The following is a 24,195-nucleotide window of genomic DNA, read 5'->3' as shown; positions in this document are numbered from 1 at the left end:
GTCAACCCTCACTTTACGCGGTCCCACATTCCGCGTTTCCACGTTTACGCGGTGCCCTGCCAGAACCCAGGATGCTCACATTCCGCGGTGGGTGTACCCCTTTACACGGGTGAAGTATAATTTTTTTATTTAGCTCATAAAATTCATACAAATTATCCGGCCAGAATATAATTTACATTGCTGGAATTCTTACAATTTGATGATCATTTTGAATATAAACATCATAGATTTTGCATTAGACATACAAATTTTAGATATAATGTTTACTCTTGAGTAAATATGTTATCTTTTGTGCAAAATATATGATATTTATATTCAAAATATTCCTGGTCTTACAAGGAATCCAGCAATGTCAATTATATTATCCTAACTTTAGTCTGATTTATTATTTATTACTAAAAAGGTAAACAGTCTGGTATTCCCACACATTTATCTAGTAGGGACGTTGGTGGGGGGGAGGGAGGGAGGGACGGACCGGCGACCGACCATCTGTTACCGTGTGAAGAATATTATTATTTTTTATTTACTGAAGATTTTTATTTTGGCTCATAAAATTCATACAAATTACCCAGCCAGAATATAATTTACATTGCTGGAATTCTTAAAATTTGATGATCATTTTGAATATAAACATCATATATTTTGCATTAGACATAAAATTTTTAGATATAATGTTCACTCTGAGTAAGTATGTTATCTTTTGTGCAAAATATATGACGTTTATATTCAAAATATTCCTGGTCTTACAAGGAATCCAGCAATGTCAATTATATTATCCTAACTTTAATCTGAGGTATTATTTAATACAAAATGTTAAAATTTATTTTTTTCACCCACTCTTTCTCTTGAAGGGAGGATTGGTGGGGGGTGGGGGGGAGGGTTGGGACTGACCGCGCGGTTGGAAGAGGGGGGAGGCAAGGTGGGGTACTTTGATTGACAGATAGTGTCGTGAAGAATATTTTTATTTTTTTTATTAACTGAAGATATTTGTTTTAGCTCATAAAATTCATACAAATTACCCGGCCAGAATATAATTTACATTGCTGGAATTCTTACAATTTGATGATCATTTTGAATATAAACATCATAGATTTTGCATTAGACATACAAATTTTAGATGTAATGTTTAATCTGAGTAAATATGTTATCTTTTGTGAAAAATATGACATTTATATTCAAAATATTCCTGGTCTTACAAGGAATCCAGCAATGTCAATTATATTATCCTAACTTTAGTTTGAGGTATTATTTATTACTATACCTGGTTTTCCCCCCAAAATTTCTCAGAGGGAAGAGCCAGCAGTGTAGTGTGAGAAGAGGGGGAGGGAGTCGTGTCCATTATTTGAATGGACATTAACTTGGCGACTGTATTTCTCTATTTCTCTTAAGTATTAATTGTGTGCATGTACCATCATAAAATTAAGATGTTATTTTTACTACAACATAGTTATGTGTCGTCAAAAAGTGGAGTTTGGGGATCGGCCTGGACTCCATTTCAATTAATCCCATATGTTATGTTATTCACTTTACGCGTTTCTCGCTTTCCGCGGTACCCTCCGGGTTACATTAACCGCGTAAAGTGAGGGTTAACTGTATATGCAGTGGCACCAGAGGTAGGGTAAATGTGATACTGTACTGAACTTTGGTATTTTCTAAAAATTTATATTTGTGACAAAATACTTTTATTAAAAATGTAACATTGATAAGAAAATAATTCTGTAGTACAGTACCATACATCATATATAGAACTTTCTTTTTTTTTTTGCATTAATGAAGAGGTAAGAAGCCCTTATGAAATACAGGTTGACAACCCTTTATCCGAAATTCCGAAAACCGAAAAGCTCTGAAAACCTTAAGTTTTTGTGGAGCATTTTTTTACAGGGATTAGCCCACCCAGGCATAGATCACTGACCCACATCGGGGCCTGGGGGGCGAAAATTTAATAGTAATACTAATTATAATAATAATAATAATTATTATAATAATACGTACCGGTACCTGTAATTATTCATAGTAAATAAAAATTTTAATTAAAAAATACACCAAAATAAAATAATAATGATAACAATAATACTGTATTAATAAAATAATAATAATAATAATAATAGTAATACATTAATAAAGAAATACAAGAATGAAAAAAAGATAAAAGTGAGTAACATGACCTAGACCTACGAATTATTATTATTACCTGTATTATTATTATTATTATTATTATTATTATTATTATTATTATTATTATTATTATAATAATAATAATTATTATATTTTCGCCCCCCAGGCCCCAATGTGGGTGAGTGACTTGTGCCCGGATGGGTTAAAAAAAAAAAAAAACTATTCTGAAAACCGAAAAATTCCGAATGCCTCTGGTCCCAAGGATTTCGGATAAGGGATTGTCAACCTGTACCAATAAAAATGTGATGTGATGACAGTTCAAGCTGCCTTATATCATACTCCATACACTTACAATATAGGGAGGGTAACGGAGTCACCCACTCCACTCTCGTCTTGGTCATAAAATAGAATTTCAAGATCAGTCCTCCATTCATGATCACAGGCTTCAAGGGCGGCTCATGTTACATGAAGCAAAATGTTAGGGTGAGGAAAAAAGTGTGTGCTACACCTCAAGCACCATATTGGGCAGGTTCAGCTATTACAGTACTACAAGGATAAAACAGTATCGATCTAACATTTTACCATATGCCAGGTAGTCAATAGCAAAATATTTTAAGTAATAAATCAACTATAAAATATAACATTTAGAGGTTTCAGCTTTAGATGTGGTAATATTCAGTATCAAAACTGTTCATTAAGGAGCCCCATAATATGAACAAAGATGTGACCAACTACCCAAGCGGCTAACGAGCCGATCAATGGTGAAGAGGATAAAAGTAAAAGTAAAAGCTTTAAGTGTACAAAGAAAGTGGGAACAACATTTTTGTCACGTAAGTCGAGAGATGGGCTCACACAGTATATTTTTTATGCTAGGTATTTTGTCCTTTGACCAAAGTTTTAAATTGGCTTACTGTACAGTAGGTCTTAGACTGACCTAACTTGGAGGAGCTGTAGAAGAAGTTTATCCAATGTCTCATATGTGTGCATGAATTGGCAAATTTCCTCTGCCAGAAGTAAAAAATAAGAAGCTTCCATGTGACAGCAGGAGTTAACAACATACTGTACAGTACAGTACTCCAATAACCAGTCAGGGAATAATTTTCTCAAATTTTAAGTCTAAAAGAAAGATAAAAAGGTGATCCTAAAAATACTTTAAACAAAAGCCTAAAATTAGGACTTCTTTAAACATTTAATGATCTTGTTAGGGCACAGATGTAAGAAGCTGATACTGTACATTAGTAAATACTACTAATTGTTCCAATTAAGAAACTCGCATCAAGATATGATGCCAAATTATACTTTAGCGCATGTGTTTTCAACCTGCCTGGCTCCTACTTGTCCTCAGCCAAGAAATTGAGTATGTCTATTTCATTTGGGGTTATCTGGGCTCGCTGGCGGATTTCCTCAAATGTGTAGTCCTTCAAGAGTTCCCCATTCTCAAACACTGGCACCAGCAGGTCCTGAAATATATAATAAAGTGGCATATATGTGCATAAATCGAAGGGTAATTTCATTCATAAATTATGTTAATATTACAGTGCAATCTATTTTCTGCAATGATTTCAGAATTAAACTTATGTGTTTTTAAATAAAAAGTATAATTTTGAAATAAGTTGTTATAGAACACAACAAAAGGGACTCTTCTAAACCCAAACTCCTCTTGAAGCAAAATTTGTAACTGTTTTCTCCAAACTTGAATCAGTTTCTCTTACCAACATGCAATATTTTCTTCACGGATACATACAGTACAGTGACCACGCATTTTTTTTTTATTATTATTACAATGGTCGGGACTTCTCTGAGCCTTGCCGTGCTTTGCCCAGTAATCTGTAACTTCAAGTCAGAATCCATGGCCAGTTGTTCATGAAACTCCTCAGCTTTATCACAAAGCCTTGGTCCAGAAATAGTAAATCCTTCGTTATGTCATTGCTGGAACTACTGTGTATTGTATTTGTATAACACTAAATCCAAGCACTTTGTTAAAAAACTGTCCCTGTTCCAGTTTTCACAGAATTTCCACTTCCCCCATTTTTTTTACACTTGGCACTTTATGTTTCCTTTTATCAAGTGTGTTTGGGGGCATTGTGAAAGCAAAATAAAATCAATATTACTCTGTTAATATTGATTTTATTTGACCAACAAGAGCCAAGATTCCTTCAAGCATCAGTCACAGATCATGGCGTGTGTGGCCACACTAAGTGCCATGTAAACAAAGCAGCAGGAATTTAGGATGACACAATAACTCATCAGGGATTGAGCAAGGGATTTTTTTCATAGAGAACATATCTTCAATTATATAATAGGAGTCAATGGGAAATGTGCAGTGATTTACTAAAACAATTACTAAACACAGTACAGATAGGAAGCAACATGGAAAATGCTTAATACAATACTTTCTTGTCCTTACTGGAAAAAAACATAGTATATAACACTGCATAAAAGTGCCAAAAAATTAAAATATACAATGATGACAACATCCTTTATATCTGTAACTATCAAATTTTAATGTTAGGTTCAGTTATGATATTCATCAAGTTGTATTCAAACATCATGCATCAGATATACAATGGGGACACTTAATGGTAGTGATGTGGCTTCAGTACTGTATATGTAACTAAAATGGAACATTACTATGTTACATTTTCTTTTAAACCAAGGTTGTCACCTTCTCTGGGTCTCCCTTGCCATGTTCAACAGTTGTGTAGACTCCATCTTCACACTGGAGGGTGAGGCGGCCCTTCTTGCTGGTCTTGCCTTTGTCAGTGATGGGCTCCTTGTACACCTCTACCTCATCCCCATCTACCACTGCCAGGCTACACTTGTATGCACACTTCTGGGTGTCTCGGTCCAGCTGCACAAACAAAACATACATCATCGGTAACCACAAACGCTCACCCAGCAGTAGTCTGTATTATGGTGACAATGAATACAATAAGGTCATTTGTTCTGCACTAGGCTAGGGGCTCCAGATCTGTGTTGTAGCAGCAGGTCTCTAAGACAGAAGTTTACTCAGAGGATTTTTGGTTGTACAGTATGTATGTTCTGCACCCTAACAGTCGGCATGGGAATTCTAGACTGGAAGCACATGTAGATACTGTTCTTGAGTGTTATCAAGGAATCTGAAGACTGGACTCTCTTGTTCAAGAAAGTCTTCGGTTTATAGGCTAGAATAAACTTTCATAAAAATAAGGTTCATCACCAAAGGAGTCTGTGTTGCCAGTGTTGCTGGAGGTGATGATGGGCAGGGCATTAATATGGAGTAAGAAAGAGTAGAAAGAAGAACTGAGTCTTGGGGCATATACCACTGTTCAAAATGTATTTAGAATGAACCCTTAACAACTACACAGATGTAGTGATTGGAAAGAAGAGATACAGTTCTGAAAGTTAAAGAAACAAGAAAACCCAAACAGAAAATCTGGCAAGGATAGCCTGGTGCCATCCTTGCTGAAAGCTTCACAAATATCAAAGTATGATAAGATTTGTTAAAGTTGTAAAGTACAAAGTCAAGTTTTTGAGCCAAAACAATCTGTAGGTCTGTAGCTAAACTAAAGTCATATTGGGTGTTAGAAGGGTTGCATTCTCAACCTAAGTACTTTTTTTTTATTTACCTCACATTACATGAATCATGTTTCCATTTCCTAAAACAAAAAAAAATAAGTTTTATAGTTTTACCCGCTGGAGAAGTGACCCGCCGGAGCCAAACGAGACACTGGCTGCTGACCACCCATGACGCTCCACCGTGTCCAAGATTTTACCTGTGGAGGATCATCATACAGTACATATTCACCAGAGTTCCATCCATAATATCCAAATGCCACGACATCTTCTACATACAGTGGAGCTTTCCTCATGAGAACTTTATCCGGGGATGGCCCAATACGGGTACAACCCCCCACCCTCAGTATTTATCTACTGTATGGGGAAAAAGTTGGTAAAAAGGTGAACTTTCTTAACACTGAAGGCACATGACAATGGTAAGACATTTCAAATTCAACACATAAAGTCCAAACAGGGGAGACAGTATTTAGAAATATTTTAATCTTTTTATTATCATTGATGGTCGGTCCTCTTGGTCACAGTGCTATCTCCATATTGTATGACAGCCAAGAATGTATATAACAACACCTTTCTGGTCCACAGGTATATCTGTATATTAACTGTACTTAGTCTAACTCGTTAGAAGCAAGGCATGCAGCCCACCATCTACTGCCTCCTTCTCCGTATATCTTCAACTTCTTTGTTATATGCTTTCTCCCTTGTCTGCTAACCTTTCTACACACAAAACATAGAAATTAAATGGATAAATAACGGACTAAAATTGGTTGAAATTGTTGTAAAATACAGAAATGAGCAGAAAATTTTTAAGAGTATTATACTACCTGTACTGGACTAAAGCTAATATTACACCAACAAGGAGAGGAGTAGAGGTGATATCTGACTTACCAATGGAATTATAATTGACGCCATCACCTTGGCAGACCCCTAGGTAGGATGGCAGCATCTTATAGCCCTTACTATTGGTCTCTGTCCCAAACTGACGACCTAAAATCTCCAGGCACTGTAAGAGGCCCAAAGGAACGTATTATTATTATAATTACTATAATTATTAGTAAAATTATTATTATTACTACACATTGACACCACAATACATTTGCAAAAGCAAAGAGACCTTCAAGTTGCCATATCTACTCATTTCACTTGTCTAATTTACAACAGAGTTGTACAGTTCTGTATTGTACTTTACAAATACCTGTGCTGTACTGTACTAGCCACATACAGTGTTAAACATAATATGAAACTGATACAGCTGTAGACACTGAAGCTGTATACAGCTGGCCCTTCTTGGTTACAAGACACACTCTCTCTCTGTCTCTCTCTGGGCAGAGGGAGGACTAGGACGTCCTATATATTGGGAGGCGAGCCGTCAGGTTGAGCTGATCGGGGGGGGGCGGCGAAGGGTCTCCTTACATTTGCCCTCGCTAATGTAGGGTCATGTCTGGACTTTTTCAGAGACTATAAGTTGTATATTTTGGAGAAATCTTCAGATGGGGCCGTGTGACATGAGAGGCCCTGGTTTATTTGTGGCCCCTTGACTTGGGTTGCGAGGGTTACATTTGACCTGGCTAATGTGAGGTCAGATCTGGACTACTTCTGGGATGTAGGTTATTGTGTATATTGGGAGAGAGTGGGCAGGTGCCTCTTACATGTTTGTTGGGGCCGTGTGACATGGGAAGGGGAGCCTGGCTGATTTATAACCCTTGGTCAGCCGCTAGAGTTACCCTACACTTGACCTCCCTAATGTCGGGTCAAGTCTGGACTGTTTCTGAGATGTAAGCTGTGGTCTGACAACCCATCACTATATATATATATATATATATATATATATATATATATATATATATATATATATTGAAACATGCAAACATTTCTATAAATTTGGGGGCCCACTGATGAGTTTGGCCTGGGGCCCACAAGTACAGTAGGTAAATCCGGCTCTGACATTATGCTTGCAATATCTTCCCAGGTGGTAGTACCTCCCTGTTTGGTAGCTGCCTGCTACCTACTCCAGTACAATCACCTGATCATGCTGTGCTGTTACAACAGCTTGTACACTTATGTCCAGGATAAGGTTTGTTCATATGGGTATACTGTACAATACAGTACAGTACCTGTGTACTGTGCTGTACTACGTAAGTTGAATGTTCGTAAGTAGAGGAGCACCTGGTGTACAGTATACCTGTAGCTGACTACCGTAGCAGAAAATAAACTATTCAAATTGGTCCATTATGACCTGTACAAGCATCTCATTCACCCAATTCACTCAACAGGTTTGTTTTTTAAGAACACAAGGGCATCAAGGAACACCCACCTTGAGGACCACAGTACAAGGGTCACCACTGTCAGGACGCACCACAAAGCATCCACCTTGCTTGCCATTTTCCTTCACCAGTTCCTTCAGCTGGTCTCCAATAATCTCCTCGCAACAATTCCATACATCGTATGAGTCGATCACACAGCCAAAAGTCCCTAGGAGAGTACAGTGTGATTAATTTTATATGCATTGAAAATTTGAGATCTTATATGGCACCCTTGGAGGACTACAGGCATGGAGGACTGCAGTACAGCAGGAAATGTAGGGAACTTGGAGAACATATGTCTGGTTTCCTATATGAGCTTATCACTTAACCTTTATAAGTTTAGAGCCTTTGAGAAAATACAGTGAACCCTCACTTTACACGGTTAATTGAACCCATGGCGGCTCGCGTAAAGTGAGAAACGCGTAAAGTGAACAACATAACATATGGGATTAAGTGAAATAGAGACCGGGCCAACCCCCAAACTCCACTTTTTCCCAACACAATACTGTACATACGTTTTACTAAAATAACATCTTACCTTTATGATGGTATTCACACACACATAATATAGAAGGGAACAATCAATAAGAGAATAATAAACTGAAGGTTAGGTTAGAAAAAAACAAGGTTGGGGTTAACACTTACGTTAGTAGAAGAGATGGGTCGGCGTACGGGAAAGGAGGCTGGTTCTGAGGCAGAGGGCAGGCTACTGGCCCTCAGGTGAGTCTTCATCGGTGTCATCCACACTTACTAGTGCCTCCCTGACAAATCCCTCAAAGTCATCATCACTGTCTCTGCCTCTGTCACTATCACTGGCTTGGACTGGCTGTGGTGGGTTGCGGGCGAAGAACTCTGTTATGCTTTGCTGACGGCTGGTGTTTATGTTGTCATGATAAATCTTGATGTAGGGCTCCATAGTCTGCAACAGTTGGATAGTGAAGATTTCATACCTGTTAGCGTCAGGGTCATCTGAAAGGAGGAGCTTGACTTTCTCGATACACTCGATGGCACCCCTTACATTACTATGGGATAAGCGGTGTTGTTCTTGGGATGACGCACCACCTGCCTCTTCACTGACGTCATCATCATCTACCATCTCGTCGGTAGTCACATCAGGATCCCTTATCACCTCCAGGATGTCGTCGTTGGTGGTCTCGGAGAAGCCTGCAGCTCTAACACTGCGCAGCTTCTCTGGCAAGGACCACTGCTACTGCAACAGTCTGAACCTTACCAGTCACAGATTTACTCTGCCTAACACCCGGAATGCCTTGCAACACATGTCTCCATGCGTGACGAACCGTTGCTACAGACAGCTGATCCCATGCCTCCACCAAGAAGTCCACAGCTTTCTTGATGTTAAATTTCCTCCAGAATTGTTTCAAAAGTACTTCTTGCTCTGCCAACTGTTGATCCTCGTTGTCTTCGCTCTTGTTATAGGTGTTGGTGTCACTCAGGTTACACAACTCTTCCTTTGGTGTTGGTGTAGTCGTTCAGGAGCTTGAATTTTTTAGCAGAGAACGCAGCTTTTACATTACAGATCAATTCTTGGTCCATGGGCTGTATTATAGACGTAGTGTTGGGAGGAAGGAAGACCGCTTTTACGTTGGGGTGATGATCTAACAGTAGGGGCGAGTGTCCTGGTGCATTGTCAAGCAGCAACAAAATCTTGAATGGCACATTCTGTTGCTCACAGAATTTTTTCACATCGGGAACGAAACAGTCATCAAACCAGGAGAGGGACAGAGTAGAGAACATCCACGCCTTCCGTGCGGTCAGCCAGTGGACATTTAGCTTGGTCATGTCCATGCTCTTGTAGGCGTGCGGCTTGCGTGCTGTGTGGATCACCAATAACTTGAGCTTACAGGTACCGGAGGCATTGGTGGTAAACAGGACGGTGATGCGCTCCTTCTGCAACTTCCGGCCCCGACACTTGCTGGCATTCTTTACAACGAAGGTCTTGGAAGGTAGCTTTTTCCAAAAAAGACCAGATTCGTCCATGTTAAACACCTGGTCGTCGGTGTACTGTCCTTCCTCTATAATCTCACGTAAAAAAGGGGGAAATTCCCTAGCCGCAACACGGTCAGCACTAGCTTCTTCACCACCGATGTTGATATTGGTGATCTTGTTCCTCTTCTTAAACCTCTGTAACCACCCACAGGAAGCATTAAAGGGTTTGGGCTCTGTAATTCCCATCTTTCGTGACACTGCAGCATACAGTTCACGTGCGTACTCCTTAACTGAGCGCGTGTCCACCGCCATGTTCCTTCGCGCCTGACGCACCAAGTAGCTCACAAGTAATTTTTCCGTCTTGAGAAGCACCTGGTTGTGGAAATACTTGATCATAGAAGTACCTGTAGACTTTGTGATGATCATGTGCTCCTTTATCTTGGCTGCATCCTTCTTAATTGTCCTGATAGTTGATTCGTTAACCCCATGCTGGCGCGCTAGATCAACCTGTCTTGTTCCTTTCTCCAACTCTTGTATGATCTTATATTTGATTTCGTAGCTTAAGGAACGTCGTGTCTTCTTTGGCTTAGGGCGGCTGGGTCCAGGTAATGCAAGGTTTCTTTGTGGTGGTGGTGGTCTGGTGGAAGCCATTCTTATGGAACAATGGATATCTATATACACGGTGTAGCCGGGAGGGGTGTAACTGACGCGGGTAGGTCAAGGGGCTTGAACGCGCCCACGGCGGGGCACGTCATAGTACATTAAACCAATCACAGCTAGTGGGGAGGGAGGTAAGGATGCTTTGCCCAATCACAGTCCGCTACGTCATATGACGTCACCGATAACGCAACAAAGACACACACTGCGCAACCTACTCGTGCCGCTTACACAACATGGCGGATGGCGGGAGGTTTGGATCAAAAAATGGCACGGCGCGAGAGGACCGCCAGCTGCTCTCCGCATAAAGGGGTACACACACCGCGGAAAGTGAGCATTCCGTGTTCTGCAGGGTACAGCGTAAACGTGGAAACGCATAAAGTGGGACCGCCTAAAGCGAGGGTTGACTGTAGAACCAAAGACGGGTAGTTAAACACCCGACTTTGAAGATGAAGCAGATATGTAAAAAAATTACATTATTTTTATATACAGTATATACATAGGTACACTCAGTAAAAAAAGTCTTTCATGAGGGCTTCGGTTAATTTCGAATTGAACAATCTACACACAATGTGGGGTATGCCTCATGGGCCTTTATCAAAAGCCTTCATTCGTGGTGTCATTTTGTTTGGCACAAGAATTGTAAAGATAATTTTTTTTACCGAGTGTACATTTTTCTACTTTGTTTTGGAGTTATTTTACCTTTTTTGTTTCATTTTGTTGACGTTTATTTATCTTATGTTTATATTTGTTTCTTTTGTTTTTGTTGCAGGATGCTTGGATTTTTGTAGAATATAGCCTAAGCTGAATTTTGTTTCTCTTATGGGCCTACAACTATAAACAATTGCCTACTACAATTATAAAGATCAACGGAAAATAAAAATATAACTAGTACACCTGGTAACAGCAATACTGTATACTGTATGACTGTGCGCCTTGGTATCCAAACTTGGATGTTGATCTAAACTCCTGAGCAACCTTAAGTATGTAGAATATAAAGTCACTTACAGTAGACACACGGTATCATCATTTATCTATACTATACAGTCTCAGTGTAATGACCACGGTCGTACACGTCAGTTAACTTAAAATCAGACGATTCATATTACGCTCAATAGCCCACAAAACATGTAGCTATGCCTTCTTTTGAGTCCCCCGTCTGGAAAGTCCGTTTTCTCATCGCTTCAGGACGCCCGAGTCCTCCGTTTTCTTTCAATCTTAGAGTGCACCAGAGACTTTGTTATTCCTTAGAATAACAACACAGAATTTGAAATTGCACCTGTAGTTGTATATGTCGAGGCAACTTAGATATGTCTGATTACAGTTGGAATATTCAAGATCCATTGTGAGTGATGTTGAAAGCTTCAACGGTCTTTATTGTTGGTAAAACTTGTCAAGTAAGTGAGTGTCAAGTCTGTCAGTACGAGTGGCATATCCTTATATCGTCCTTGGGGATAGCCATACTTTTACTTTTATCCTCTTCACCAATCATCGGTTCATTAGCCACTTGGGCGATCGGTCACGTCTCTCTTACTTTTCCTTTTCTTTTATCCTCTTCACCAAATGATCGACTCATTAAACGCTTGGGCGATCGGTCACGTCTCTGTTACGCACTGTTGGCAAGTACTGGGCATGCACCGGCTCCTGAATGTACCTGAACCTGCTCCAGTGTTGGTCAAGTTTGGTCTTGAAAGAGCTCACACTTGGTGCAGTCACAACACTTTCTAGTAGATTGTTCCAAAATTTCACAACTCTCACTCCAAAAAAGTTTGCCCTCACAGTTTTCTGGACTTGCAGCTTCTTCAATCTTAAGCTGTGACCCCTTATGGAGCGAACGTCCGCCAGCTCCAAGTAAGGACATTCGACTGAGTAGTGCCCCTTGAGATGCTTATACAGTACACCTCAATTAGGTCTCCCTTGCCCGTCTGTAGTATATGCTAGGCAAGTTCAGGCGCTCCAATCTCTCAGGGTAACTGAGGTGCCGAAGTGCAGGCACCAGTCTGATGGCCCTCCTTTGAACATTTTCAACCAACTGACAGTCCCTAGCATATCTCGGGGACCAGACGGGGTGACAGTACTCCAGATGGGGAAGCACTTCACTCTTGAAGATCGTTACAAGGGACGGACCGTCTAGATATCTGAACGACCTTCTTATAAGACCCAATAATTTAATTGCCTAATTTACCTTCTTCTCGCAATGGCCCGAGAACTTCAATCCATTGTCAACATACACACCTAGGTCCTTCTCACATTCAGTCTCAAATAGTGCAGTTTCTTCATCCCGTTGGGACATATGATACGCCTCCTTACCGTTGGTACGCCCCAGGGGCATCATTTTACACTTCGTGACATTGAATCTCAGAAGCCATTTCTTCGACCATTCTTGAAGCCCACAGAGGTCCTTCTGCAGCTCTTCACAGTCCGCTTGGTTTTTAATTTCTCGAAATAACTTGGTGTCATCGGCAAACATTTGTATGGAGGAGTGTAAAACGTCAGGCATGTCATTTATGAAACATGCAAACAACAGCAGGCCCAATACACTGCCCTGTGGTACCCCACTTGTGACAGGTACGGATGATGATTTCGTGCCATTAATCACCACACACTGTCTGCCGTCATGTAGAAAGTCTTCTATGCACGCTAGGACATTTCCCCAAATTCCGTACCCTTCCAGTTTGATTTTCAGTCATTCGCGGGGTACACTGTCGAAAGCCTTGGTAAAATCTAGGTAAATATTGTCGATATTACCACCCCGTTCCAGAATATGGGTCCAAATATCCAATACCTTGAGCAATTGTGTTAAGCAGGAGCGTCCTGGCATAAAACCGTGTTGGCAATCCTTTACAAGGTTGTTTCGTAGTAGATGTTCCATTGCGTCATCTCTGATAATATTCTCAAGTACTTTACATATTATGCTGATCAGGCTCACCGGTCTATAGTTGTTCGTGGAGTGATGATCGCCTTTCTTGAAGATAGGACTCACATAAGCCACTTTCCATTCACTGGGGACCTTATGTTCATCCAGGCATTTACAAAACAGGATCTTCAGGGGCTCTGCAAGCTCGTTGCACAACTCTCTTAGCATTCTAGGATGCACCATGTCAGGGCCGGGACTCTTATGGACCTTTAGCCTGGACAGTTTATTTCTAATACCCTCTCCTGTGAACACAATGTGGGTCAGATGCTGTGTCCAAGCATCAGTCCTCAAACGCAGGAAGGTTAATCGCATCCTCTCTTGTGAACACCGAGGAAAAGAAGCTGCTCAATGCCTCAGCTTTATCCTGGTCAGAATCTGCGTAACTACCATCTTCAAGCCTCAGGTCTGATACTCCGATTCGCGTTTTTTATTTCGACTTTGCATAGCGGGAAAACGCCTTTGGGTTTGCTTGACCTCGCTTGCAACCAGCCTCTGGAACTCCTTTTCAGCCCTTCTACACTCTATCTTTGCTTGGTTTCTGGCTCTTGCATACATCCTCCTGTCCTGCTCGTCGTTTGACGCAACCCACGTCTTGAATTTCCGGGTTTTCTTCTTAACTTTGTCCACCGCTGTGTGGTTCATGCATAGGGATCCCCTCGTATTCCTAGAGGCACTGGGTTTGGTCTTGGGTATATATTTATCGATCAAATGGGTCACTTTACTAGTTATGATATTCAGAGTAGTGTCTGCGTTCTTGTGCCTTAATGAGTCAGGCCAGTTGATACCCCTCATCTCTTCCCTCATCCCGTTGTAATTTCCCTTGTAATATTTGCACCTCGGCCTGGCCTTTTCGTAAACTAGGTAACAGTTAAATCTGAATGACAACACTATTTGGTGACTGGTGCCAACTGGGGCAAGGTGTTCCAGTTTGGCCACCATACCCTCCTCGTTTGTTATGATGAGGTCTAGTGGCTTGGGTGTTTGCTCCCCTCTGTAATGTGTCGGGTTTCTAACATGTTGGAAAAGAAAATTATCTCTCAGAGTTTCTACAAAAAGAGTAGCAGGGTTATTCAAGTCATTTGGGGTGAACTCGTTTCTCCAGTCGATTACCATAGTTAAAGTCCCCCATGGCTAAGGTTGAGCATCGCCGCGTTGTCTATTAAGGCTCTTAAGTTCCTTTGATTTAGTGGGCCACAGTTTGGGGATCTGTAGATACACCCGACGATAAGTAAGTCCCCTCCCTTTAATTTAATTTTACACCACTTGGACTCTTCAAACATATCCTCTCCCTGTACCCTCGCCTGGCTGGCTCTAAGGTCTTGCCTAGCATAGGTAACCACACCCCTCTTGCAAGTTTTTTGAGAAAGGTTTGTAAATGAGTCATATCCAGCAATACTGAACTCACATTCCTCTGGGTCGATTCTCCTGTTCTTGTACAACAGTTCGACAACTTCCACAATATCTGGTTGGTGTCCTTTCAGTAGTGTTTCAAACTCCTCTCTCTTATCAAGAAACATGGCAGTATTAGTGTACATGACATTCAAGCCAGAATTTGTTCTTGGTAACGTCGCTGCTCTGAGTAGTAACCCCCCATTCTCATTCTCAGAAGCTGCAGCATTTGCTAAGTACACTGTATTTTGCAGGGTGTGGTTAGAAATGTCATTGTTTACACAGCGCTCGCCTCCTCCTGTCTGGTAGGCGGAGCTGGTGCCACCTCCCGGATGGGGGTTAGAGCAGGTTGAGGGTGCGCTGCTGCCCCCTGGCCCTGTGTCGGCACACTTGCTTCCACTACCCTCCCCCTGAATATAACCCATGTACACCCGTCCCCGTTCCTCCTTGACTCCTCCCTCTTCTGCTTCAAGTCCTGCAGGAGCTTCTTTTGCTGTTCCCTCTGCATTACCCTGCGATCTGGATGAATGAATACACCCCGAGATACCACTGAAGTTAGATTATTTTGATGCCCAAACATCAGAGAATCTGATGTTTGTAGTTTAGTTAGTGTCAGCTGTCTAGCTAAGAAAGTCATTAATCTCCTGAAAAGATTCTGTCAACTCAAAATCTCCAAGACCTAACGGCTCCCCATGAAGAATTCCTCGGCTGTGGTTTGCGGTTTTCCAGAAAGTAGAGTTGAATATGTGTGTATTTAACGTCCATTTCACTTTGTCCTGACAAACTCAATCTCTGATTAGATTATAAAAATAGACGCGGAAATTCACTTGACCCATGACACTGATTTTCATAGTTGAGTGTACAGCGACTGAGTTTAATAGAATTTCTGTCGTTGGTGAGATTAGCCTTTCTGGTATGCATGCATAGGCCAGAACTGCCCGAGGATCACATATAAGCGAATGCATGAGGAAGACTCACACGCTCGTGACTCTTCCTCAACGCATCTCCAGGTATGTGAACGATTGTTTCCCGCCGCCAGGTTAAGTCAGTTTAACTCAGTCGATTTTGTGAATATCAGTGTTCATGTTTTAACATAGTGAAATAATCATGTGCCAAGTAATTCGAGTAAAGTGTCGTCTGTATTGTTGCCAGACGTATAGTTATGAGTATTTGAGTAAGACATTTACACGCTCGTGACTCTTCCTCAACGCATCTCCAGGTACTGTCTGTGTTGGCACCACTACCGAGGTGCGGTAGCCACCAATGGACAAGATGGTCCTTGAAGGATGTCTTTAATATGGCGAGATTAGAATCCAAGGACAGGACTACCCAGGGAACGCCGTGCGAAGACACTGCACAGAGTCTACCCCCGGGCACTCCTTATGAAGCGGCTTGAGCTTGTAGTGGTCCTCCCCTACAAGCGCCGTTTGTCGCTGAGTAGCCGAACATTCTTGAATTCCCCAGCCTACGCTTCCAGTGCCGCCTATGGAGCGGGGGGTCAACTATCAACCCACGTCTACCCCCCGCCTTATAAGACCTGACACCGCTGTGACCAGCCTCTTTCTATTCACCTGCCACTGGCAAGCAACACCTCCTCCTCCGTGCCAGCCTGGCGTCCCTCAAGCCACGTGTCCCTCCTCTGGGAACCCTCACCACCCAGCTCTCTCTACTCAACGCTTATAACCATGCTACCTACCCAGCAACAAGCTGCATTGTACATCCAATACAATATGTATACAGTGAGCACATTGTGAGTTTCCTTTCTCCATCCCATCCTGAGTGTGAACCAATATCTCATAACTCCACAAGCTGTCTGTGTCGTAAACAACCCTGCGACCAGTGGACTCAGTCTTGTCAGGTCCGTGGAGCTTAGTTATATATATATATATATATATATATATATATATATATATATAATATATATATATATATATATATATATATATATATATATATATATATATATATATATATATATATATATATATATATATATATATATATATATATATATATATATATATATATATATATATATATATATATATATATATATATATATATATATATATATCACATTAGCCCAATAAAACACGCAGACTTCTACATAATCAACACCTCACCGCCAGGATTCGGACACGAGCCCATGACTGTGTAAGTATCGAGATATTAATGTTGTCTAGCACTCAGGATGGAAGAGGAAGCTTTCAATGTGGTTTTCTTGTATAATATAAAGTTATATGATAGACAGTCTGGTGCTGGAGGTGCCAGCGTGGAGCTTGCTGGAGGAGATGTTGCTTGTTCAGGAAAATGGGCAGAATGAGAGTTGGTTGGTGAGGAATCTCAGAGAAGGACATGCTCGCTGGCGGGAGCGAGGACCGCCAGGCAGGCGGAGGAGAGGCGAGGGTCGCCAGGCAGCGGCAGAGGAGGTGTTGCTTGTTCAAGAAGATTGGTCAGAATGAATCTCAATGGAGAGACAGAGCTTATATACCCCGCAGCAGCCGCCATGAGTCATGTTGGGAAAACCCGAGAAGTCGCCGGTGACTAGTTCCGTTGCTAGGCAACCCACTTGGAATGTGATAGGTGGTGATTGCCACGCAGTTGTAGGGGAGACGTCCACTACAATACTCCCCCTTCCCTCCATGCGGTGTAGGAGACTTGTTGTCTGTAGAGTTGCTTAGCACATGTGAGGCAGACCGGGCGGTGCATGCCTCATGTGAGACAACGGCGATGGCGTGATGAGCCGATCGCTGAAATACAACTGTCTAGATACACACTATCTGTGGGAGAAGGGAGAAAAAGGGTGTGTGGAGGCGATGAATGGTGTGCTTCCCTCACGACAGGTGCAGGGTCGTCAGATGCGCCTGCTGGGGTGTGTGTGGGGGCCTGGGTCAGGAGCAGGGGCTGCGTCAGCAGAAGCGGATTAGGGCTCGTGACAGCAGCTGGGTCCACGACAGCAGCAGGGTGCAGGACATTAGCAGGGAGTACCTGAGGGAGAAAAGAGGGGGTGTAGAGGCGATGGATGTTGTGTGCTTCCCTCACGGCAGGTACTGGGTCGTCAGATGCACCTGCTGGGGTGTGTGGGCCTGGGTCAGCGTCTGAGGCAGGACGGGTGTGCTGGGGGTCGTAGGATGTGGTGCTTGGGGCAGGAAGAGGAGCCGGTGTCTGCTTGAAGACTGGGAGCGTGATCAGTGTCTCCTCCATCCTGTGTGAGTGCTAATCTCCAGGGTCACCATTGTAGGGGTATCGAGATATTAATGTTGTCTAGCACTCAGGATGGAAGGAAACTCTAAGGTGGTTTTCTTGTATAATATAAGGGTTATATGATAGACAGTCTGGTGCTGGAAAAGCCAGCGTGGAGCTTGCTGGAGGAGGTGTTGCTTGTTCAGGAAGATGGGCAGAATGAGAGTTGGTTGGTGAGGAAGCTCAGAGAAGGACAGCTGGTGGGTCGCCATGCTCGCTGGCGGGAGCGAGGACCGCCAGGCAGGCGAGGAGGAGCTAAGGCAGCGGCGGAGGAGGAGGTGTTGCTAGTTCAAGAAGAATGGTCAGAATCAATCTCAATGGAGAGACAGAGCTTATATACCCAGCAGCAGCCGCTATGAGTCATGTTGGGAAAACCCAGAAAGTCGCCGGTGAATAGTTTCACATAGGCAACGCACGTTGAATATGATAGGTGGTGATTGCCACGAGTTTGCAGGGGAGACGCCCATCATAACTGTCATGCGGGCTCGTAATGTGGGTTCAAATCCTGGTGGGTGAGGTGTTGATTTATATATATATATATATATATATATATATATATATATATATATATATATATATATATATATATATATATATATATATATATATATATATATATATATATATATATATATATATATATATATCACTGAAATTAACTAACGTGAAACAACACTGAATTACTTGAATACAACTAAGCAAATACTGATGGACACAAACAGAGACATAAATAGGTACTCACATAGATATACCACATTGGTGGCGACAGGAACAACACAAATAAATTAAGTATAAGTAACAAGTGACACTCAAAGGATGTGGACTGTATGACAAGAGGACTGAACTGACTCAAGTCAGTTGGTGGGTCCTATATATAAGGTCGGGACTGGGCCTAGCCAGCGTCGCGTCTCCCCAAGGCATTAGCTTAGGTCTACGTGACATATTTTCCGCCTAACTAATAACTCCTTGGGACACCCGTAACATTATTCAGACTGACAAACGATCTATAATAATTTCAAATTCAATAATAGTCCCTTACTTCATGAATCGCATCATTATTAATTCGGTGAATTACATTTAATATCATATAGGCCTAGTTCCGCAGTCTCTCGCTACGAGCAGGCAGCGCTCCCTCCCCTCAGATGACCTTGAACGCTCAGTATCACTCATGGCGGGGCATTTGAAATTACTCTGAAATTTCTGAATATTACATATATACAGTATATATAAATATATATATATATATATATATATATATATATATATATATATATATATATATATATATATATATATATATATATATTGAGTAGTATTGGTATCCATGATTGGGAATAATTAGCAGAAATATAGTTATCCCATATCATGTGTGTTAGGTGTTGTGAGTGCATCCTTCATATGTACTACCAACTGAGTCCTAGTTAGAGTGCCATGTTGTTCATTCCGGAATAACCTGATGTGTTAAATAGTATCTTAATTTGGGATATTGTCAAGTGTGTTATATTACCATCTGTATTGACAATGGAATAATATAACAGTTGCTTAATGATGTAATAAGTAATGAAGATCTATTTTGCTATGTGTAACATAAGACCTAAGTGTTCCAGTCTTGTCTGAGTGTACTTAATTAACATCTTGTTCACTCCTTGTTTACCCCGTCTGGTCCCCGAGATATGCTAGGGACTGTCATTTGGTTGAAAATGTTCAAAGGAGGGCCACCAGACTGGTGCCTGCACTTCGGCACCTCAGCTACCCTGAGTGATTGGAGCGCCTGAACTTGTCTAGCTTATACTACAGACGGGCAAGGGGTGACCTAATTGAGGTGTATAAGCATCTCAAGGGACACTACTCAGTCGAATGTCCTTACTTGGAGCTGGCGGACGCTCGCCCCACAAAGGGTCACAGCTGAAGATTGAAGAAGCCGCAAGTCCAGAAAACTGTGAGGGCAAACTTTTTCTGAGTGAGAGTTGTGAACCCTTGGAACAATCTACCAGAGAGTGTTGTGACGGCACCGAGTGTGAGCTCTTTCACTTTTTTTTCAAGACAAGATTTGACCAACACTGGAGCGGGTTCAGGTACATTCAGGAGCTCGTGCATGCCCAGTACTTGCCAACAGTGCGTAACAGAGACGTGACCGATCGCCCAAGCGGCTAACGAGCCGATCAGTGGCGAAGAGGATAAAAGTAAAAGTTATGTTAATAAATATTGATTTAGTAAACTAAAAGTATCACCGCTGTATTTCTTCTACCCATATAAGGGCCTGCGCCTCTTATAGCAACTTTTACTTTAATACTTCAACCTTTGGTAGCGTGACGAGAGGTAGGCCCATGGGTACATGTAATTATAGTATCAAGCAGTAGGAAAGAAACAACGGTGGATACTGTCTGTGAATAATTGACCCAACATACAAATACTGTACAATATTTATTCAGACACTAAAATGGGTGCACGAAAATGTTATATGCACCAAAAGACGAACTCCTGGTACCATGCCCTCAGGCCCAATTTACTCACACCACGACTGGGTGTACACACACACATTAATACACATAAACTCTTACAGCACCTTAGCGCCCTTAAAACCAGGGGCAACTGCCAACACAACACTCAACCGCCAGGAGTGATACTCAAGCGACCGCCATGGGGGTCTCATCACCACGTGGCACCTTCCAACGAACTCTGAAGATTCTGGTGTAATAACACAACCACACAAATAGCCCTACTGAGCTAGGCACTCATCCACCAATGATGGGGGCTGGTAGATGTTTGTGGCTTGGTGATCCCGGGGGTCACCTCGTGGGCCGAGCGTAGGGTCAGACTGGCTAGCTATGGGGCCCATAAGTGGTAGTGGAGCTTCTGACGGTCGGGATTCACGGAGATAACCGATCCTACTGGACCTCAGACATCTCCCCAGACTAGTAGATGCAACATCCACGCCAAAAACACGGCCTAGACTTGCGATAGGGACCTGTGTGGGTGAGGAACGAGGCACTTACTGACCGTTGAAATGCCCCCGCACTCTCACTCCACGCTAGGTCACGGATCCCACCTCCTTAACTATTTCACTGTATTACGTTACTGTACACTCTGACGTTTGAAACTGAGACTACAACCTCAGTTTCATTCGCTAATATTCTCTTCACAAACAATGCTCTGACGGACCTATCAAAGGCAAGAATTAAATTGATCACAAAAGGACGTGGATGGTAATCCCAGTAGGTGAAAAAGGGTTTACAGGGGTCGGTAGCAGAAGGAGTTTACAAACTCTGTCAAGACATTGACGACATCTCAATGAAGTCATCAAAGAAACAGAGAAAACGGAGGACGTTTCCACTGGGGGACTCAGAAGGTTTTGTGGACGTTTAAGCGTAATATGAATTCTTAGGGTTTTCAGGCTAGCCGTCATTACGATCATGACACCCATTGGTTCTCAGAAAATAACTATTGTAACTCACGTGCCTAGAAGCTCGCTAGCATATCTAACAGTTCAATGAGATATTTTATATCCAAAGAAAAGTCTGGGTGGTGGCAGGCTACCGTGGTAAGTACAATAAGTGTTATAGTAAGAATGACATGGTTTTCCCAGACTGATCCATGGTATAGTATATAACTAAAGCAGAATATAATTGAGATAAAGTAAGGACATAAAATTCAGAAAATACAATAATATATATGAAGCAAGTATATAAGTAAAGAAAAGAAGAATAAATAGAATAAATATGAGGTAAGGAAAAAACAGACCCTTACATTAGGACTACGAAGAATGAGAAGCTAGAAAGATTAAGCCAAAGAGCAAGAAGCCTTACTTCCTTTAAAAGTGTCGAGCATGTGTTTGTGAGCATCGGCTTCCCTGTGTCTGCCCCAGGAAGTGACAGTTGAGTGCTCAGAGAAGGGTCCAGAGTGAGCCCCAACTGTCTTTTCGTGGTAATACTTGCGTAGCAGGCACGTCCCAGCCACTGTATCCGAAGCCTGCATCATAAGCACACTTCCTCTCAACAACAGATGTACATTTTACTAAGCAAACACAAAGCTCATTATTTCCATCTTGAAAAATGCCATAAAATATTGTATAAGTGCAAACACCATATTCTTGATGTGGTTGGAGAGACAACTAACCTTGAAGTTGATCATGTTGGCAGCACCACCTATGGCAGCAGTTTCCACAGAGGATACACCGCGATATCCACAGTCATGCAGCTGTGTTCACACGGTAATACATTAATCATTGGTTTTGTTGGGATTTGCACATTAGAAATGGGACAAAATTTCATAAATGAGCATGGGTAAGGCCAGACATATGTGAGAAATTGCCACTGTGTGTATATTACTCGTATACTGTACATAGATATGGTGAAAACTGCAGGTACAGAACTCCAGACAAATGAGTCAGAGGCAAGGATAACAAGATCCACGAAGAAAAGAACCATAGTTCTGAAGAGCAACATCTACAATTGAAGCAAAATTTAAACTCCAAGATTCAATTTGTTATTTATATGAAATAATGAAAATATAAAGTTTCTTATGATATTTTTCTCCATTTAAGGGAGCACTTAGACAGGACCTGTTAAGAGACGATTTGTAATACAGTACATTAACAGTTTACAACAACTGAAGAGAATATTAGTAGAGGGATAGTTGTGGCAGCCAGATCAAGGAAGCTGATGAAAAGGATTCTAACAAACTTGCCGAAATACTGTATACCAGATACAGTACAGTATTGTATTTGAAAATAAAAACTTTTTTGAGAAACAAGACAATGATTTGAATTTCCCGGAGGAAGAAAGACAGTAACGAGAACTTACTGAGTAGTCAAGAGTGAGGAGGTTGTCATGGGTGAGGCTGAGGTAGTGGTGGAGGACCTGCTTGTAGATCCTGGAGTTTGTGGCCACAGACATGGGGTACCACACCTGTACCAGCACAGTCTGCAACACCATCACACCAAACATTACGCTTAACTCATCAAGTACACAATGGACAAGGAGCCTGAGGGAGAAAAGAGGGTGTGGAGGCGATGAATGTTGTGCTTCCCTCATGACAGGTACAGGGTCGTCAGATGCGCCTGCTGGAGTGTGTGGGCCTGGGTCAGGAGCAGGGGCTGCGTCAGCAGAAGCGGATTAGGGCTCGTGACAGCAGCTGGGTCCATGACACCAGCAGGGTGCAGGACATTAGCAGGGAGTACCTGAGGGAGAAAAGAGGGTGTGGAGGCGATGAATGTTGTGCTTCCCTCACGGCAGGGGTTACTGCTGGGCCGGGGTCGGCGTCTGAGGCAGGACGGGTGTGCTGGGGTCGTCAGGATGTGGTGCTTGGGGCAGGAAGAGGAGCTGGTGTCTGCTTAGAGTAACAGAGCTGCTTCTGTGTGGATAAGCCATTCTTCCATGCTGCTTGAAGACTGGGAGCGTGGTCAGTGTCTCCTCCATCCTGTGTGAGTGCTAATCTCCGGGAGTCACCATTTGTAGAAATTCGTGGTATAATGTTGTCTAGCACTCAGGATGGATGGAAACTCTAAGGTGGTTTTCTTGTATAATATAAGTTACATGATAGACAGTCTGGTGCTGGAGGTGCCGTGTGGTGAGGAGCTGCTCAGTAGAGACGTTCGGTGAGTAGCGTGTTGAAGGAGATAGATGTGCAGGAGCTTCGTTAGAGAATATGTTGCCTGTTGCTGGCCTCCTGGATGAATGAATGCTGACAGCGTGGAGCTTGCTGGAGGAGGTGTTGCTTGTTCAAGAAGAGAGACCAGAATGAGAAAGCTGGTTGGTGAGGAAGCTCAGAGAAGGACAGCTGGTGGGTCGCCATGCTCGCTGGCGGGAGCGAGGACCGCCAGGCAGGCGAGGAGAAGCGAGGGCCGCCAGGCAGCGGCAGAGGAGGAGGTGTTGCGTGTTGTAGAAGTGAGGAGAGAATGAATCTCAATGGAGAGACAGAGCTTATATACCCAGCAGCAGTGAGTCCTCTATGAGTCATGTTGGGAAAACCTGAGAAGTAACCGGTCTCTAGTTTCGTTGCTAGGTTACCGTACCATCTGGTGTCGCATTGAGCGCGGATAATGCAGTTGTAGGGGAGAAGTCCACTACA

The 24,195-nt window shown here is 42.4% G+C and overlaps 1 protein-coding gene across 1 annotated transcript; it reads right to left on the bottom strand.

Moving 5' to 3' along the window:
• Window positions 1-3,290: 3,290 nt before the first annotated feature.
• LOC121869936 (nicotinamide phosphoribosyltransferase-like) lies at window positions 3,291-23,048 on the bottom strand (the record flags this gene model as incomplete). The annotated part of the gene is given in 8 exon segments (XM_042371502.1): window positions 3,291-3,575; window positions 4,781-4,966; window positions 5,788-5,870; window positions 6,559-6,673; window positions 7,985-8,142; window positions 21,933-22,095; window positions 22,243-22,323; window positions 22,929-23,048. Coding segments are annotated over 8 exon segments (1,035 nt in total), but the record flags the coding sequence as incomplete, so codon positions are not given.
• Between the last annotated feature and the right edge of the window lie 1,147 nt (window positions 23,049-24,195).

Source organism: Homarus americanus, unplaced genomic scaffold (assembly GCF_018991925.1).
Source record: "Homarus americanus isolate GMGI-L3 unplaced genomic scaffold, GMGI_Hamer_2.0 scaffold14467, whole genome shotgun sequence".
Lineage (NCBI taxonomy): Eukaryota > Metazoa > Arthropoda > Malacostraca > Decapoda > Nephropidae > Homarus > Homarus americanus.
The sequence above is the reverse complement of the archived record's forward strand: the minus strand, read 5'-3'. Positions and strand labels throughout refer to the sequence as shown.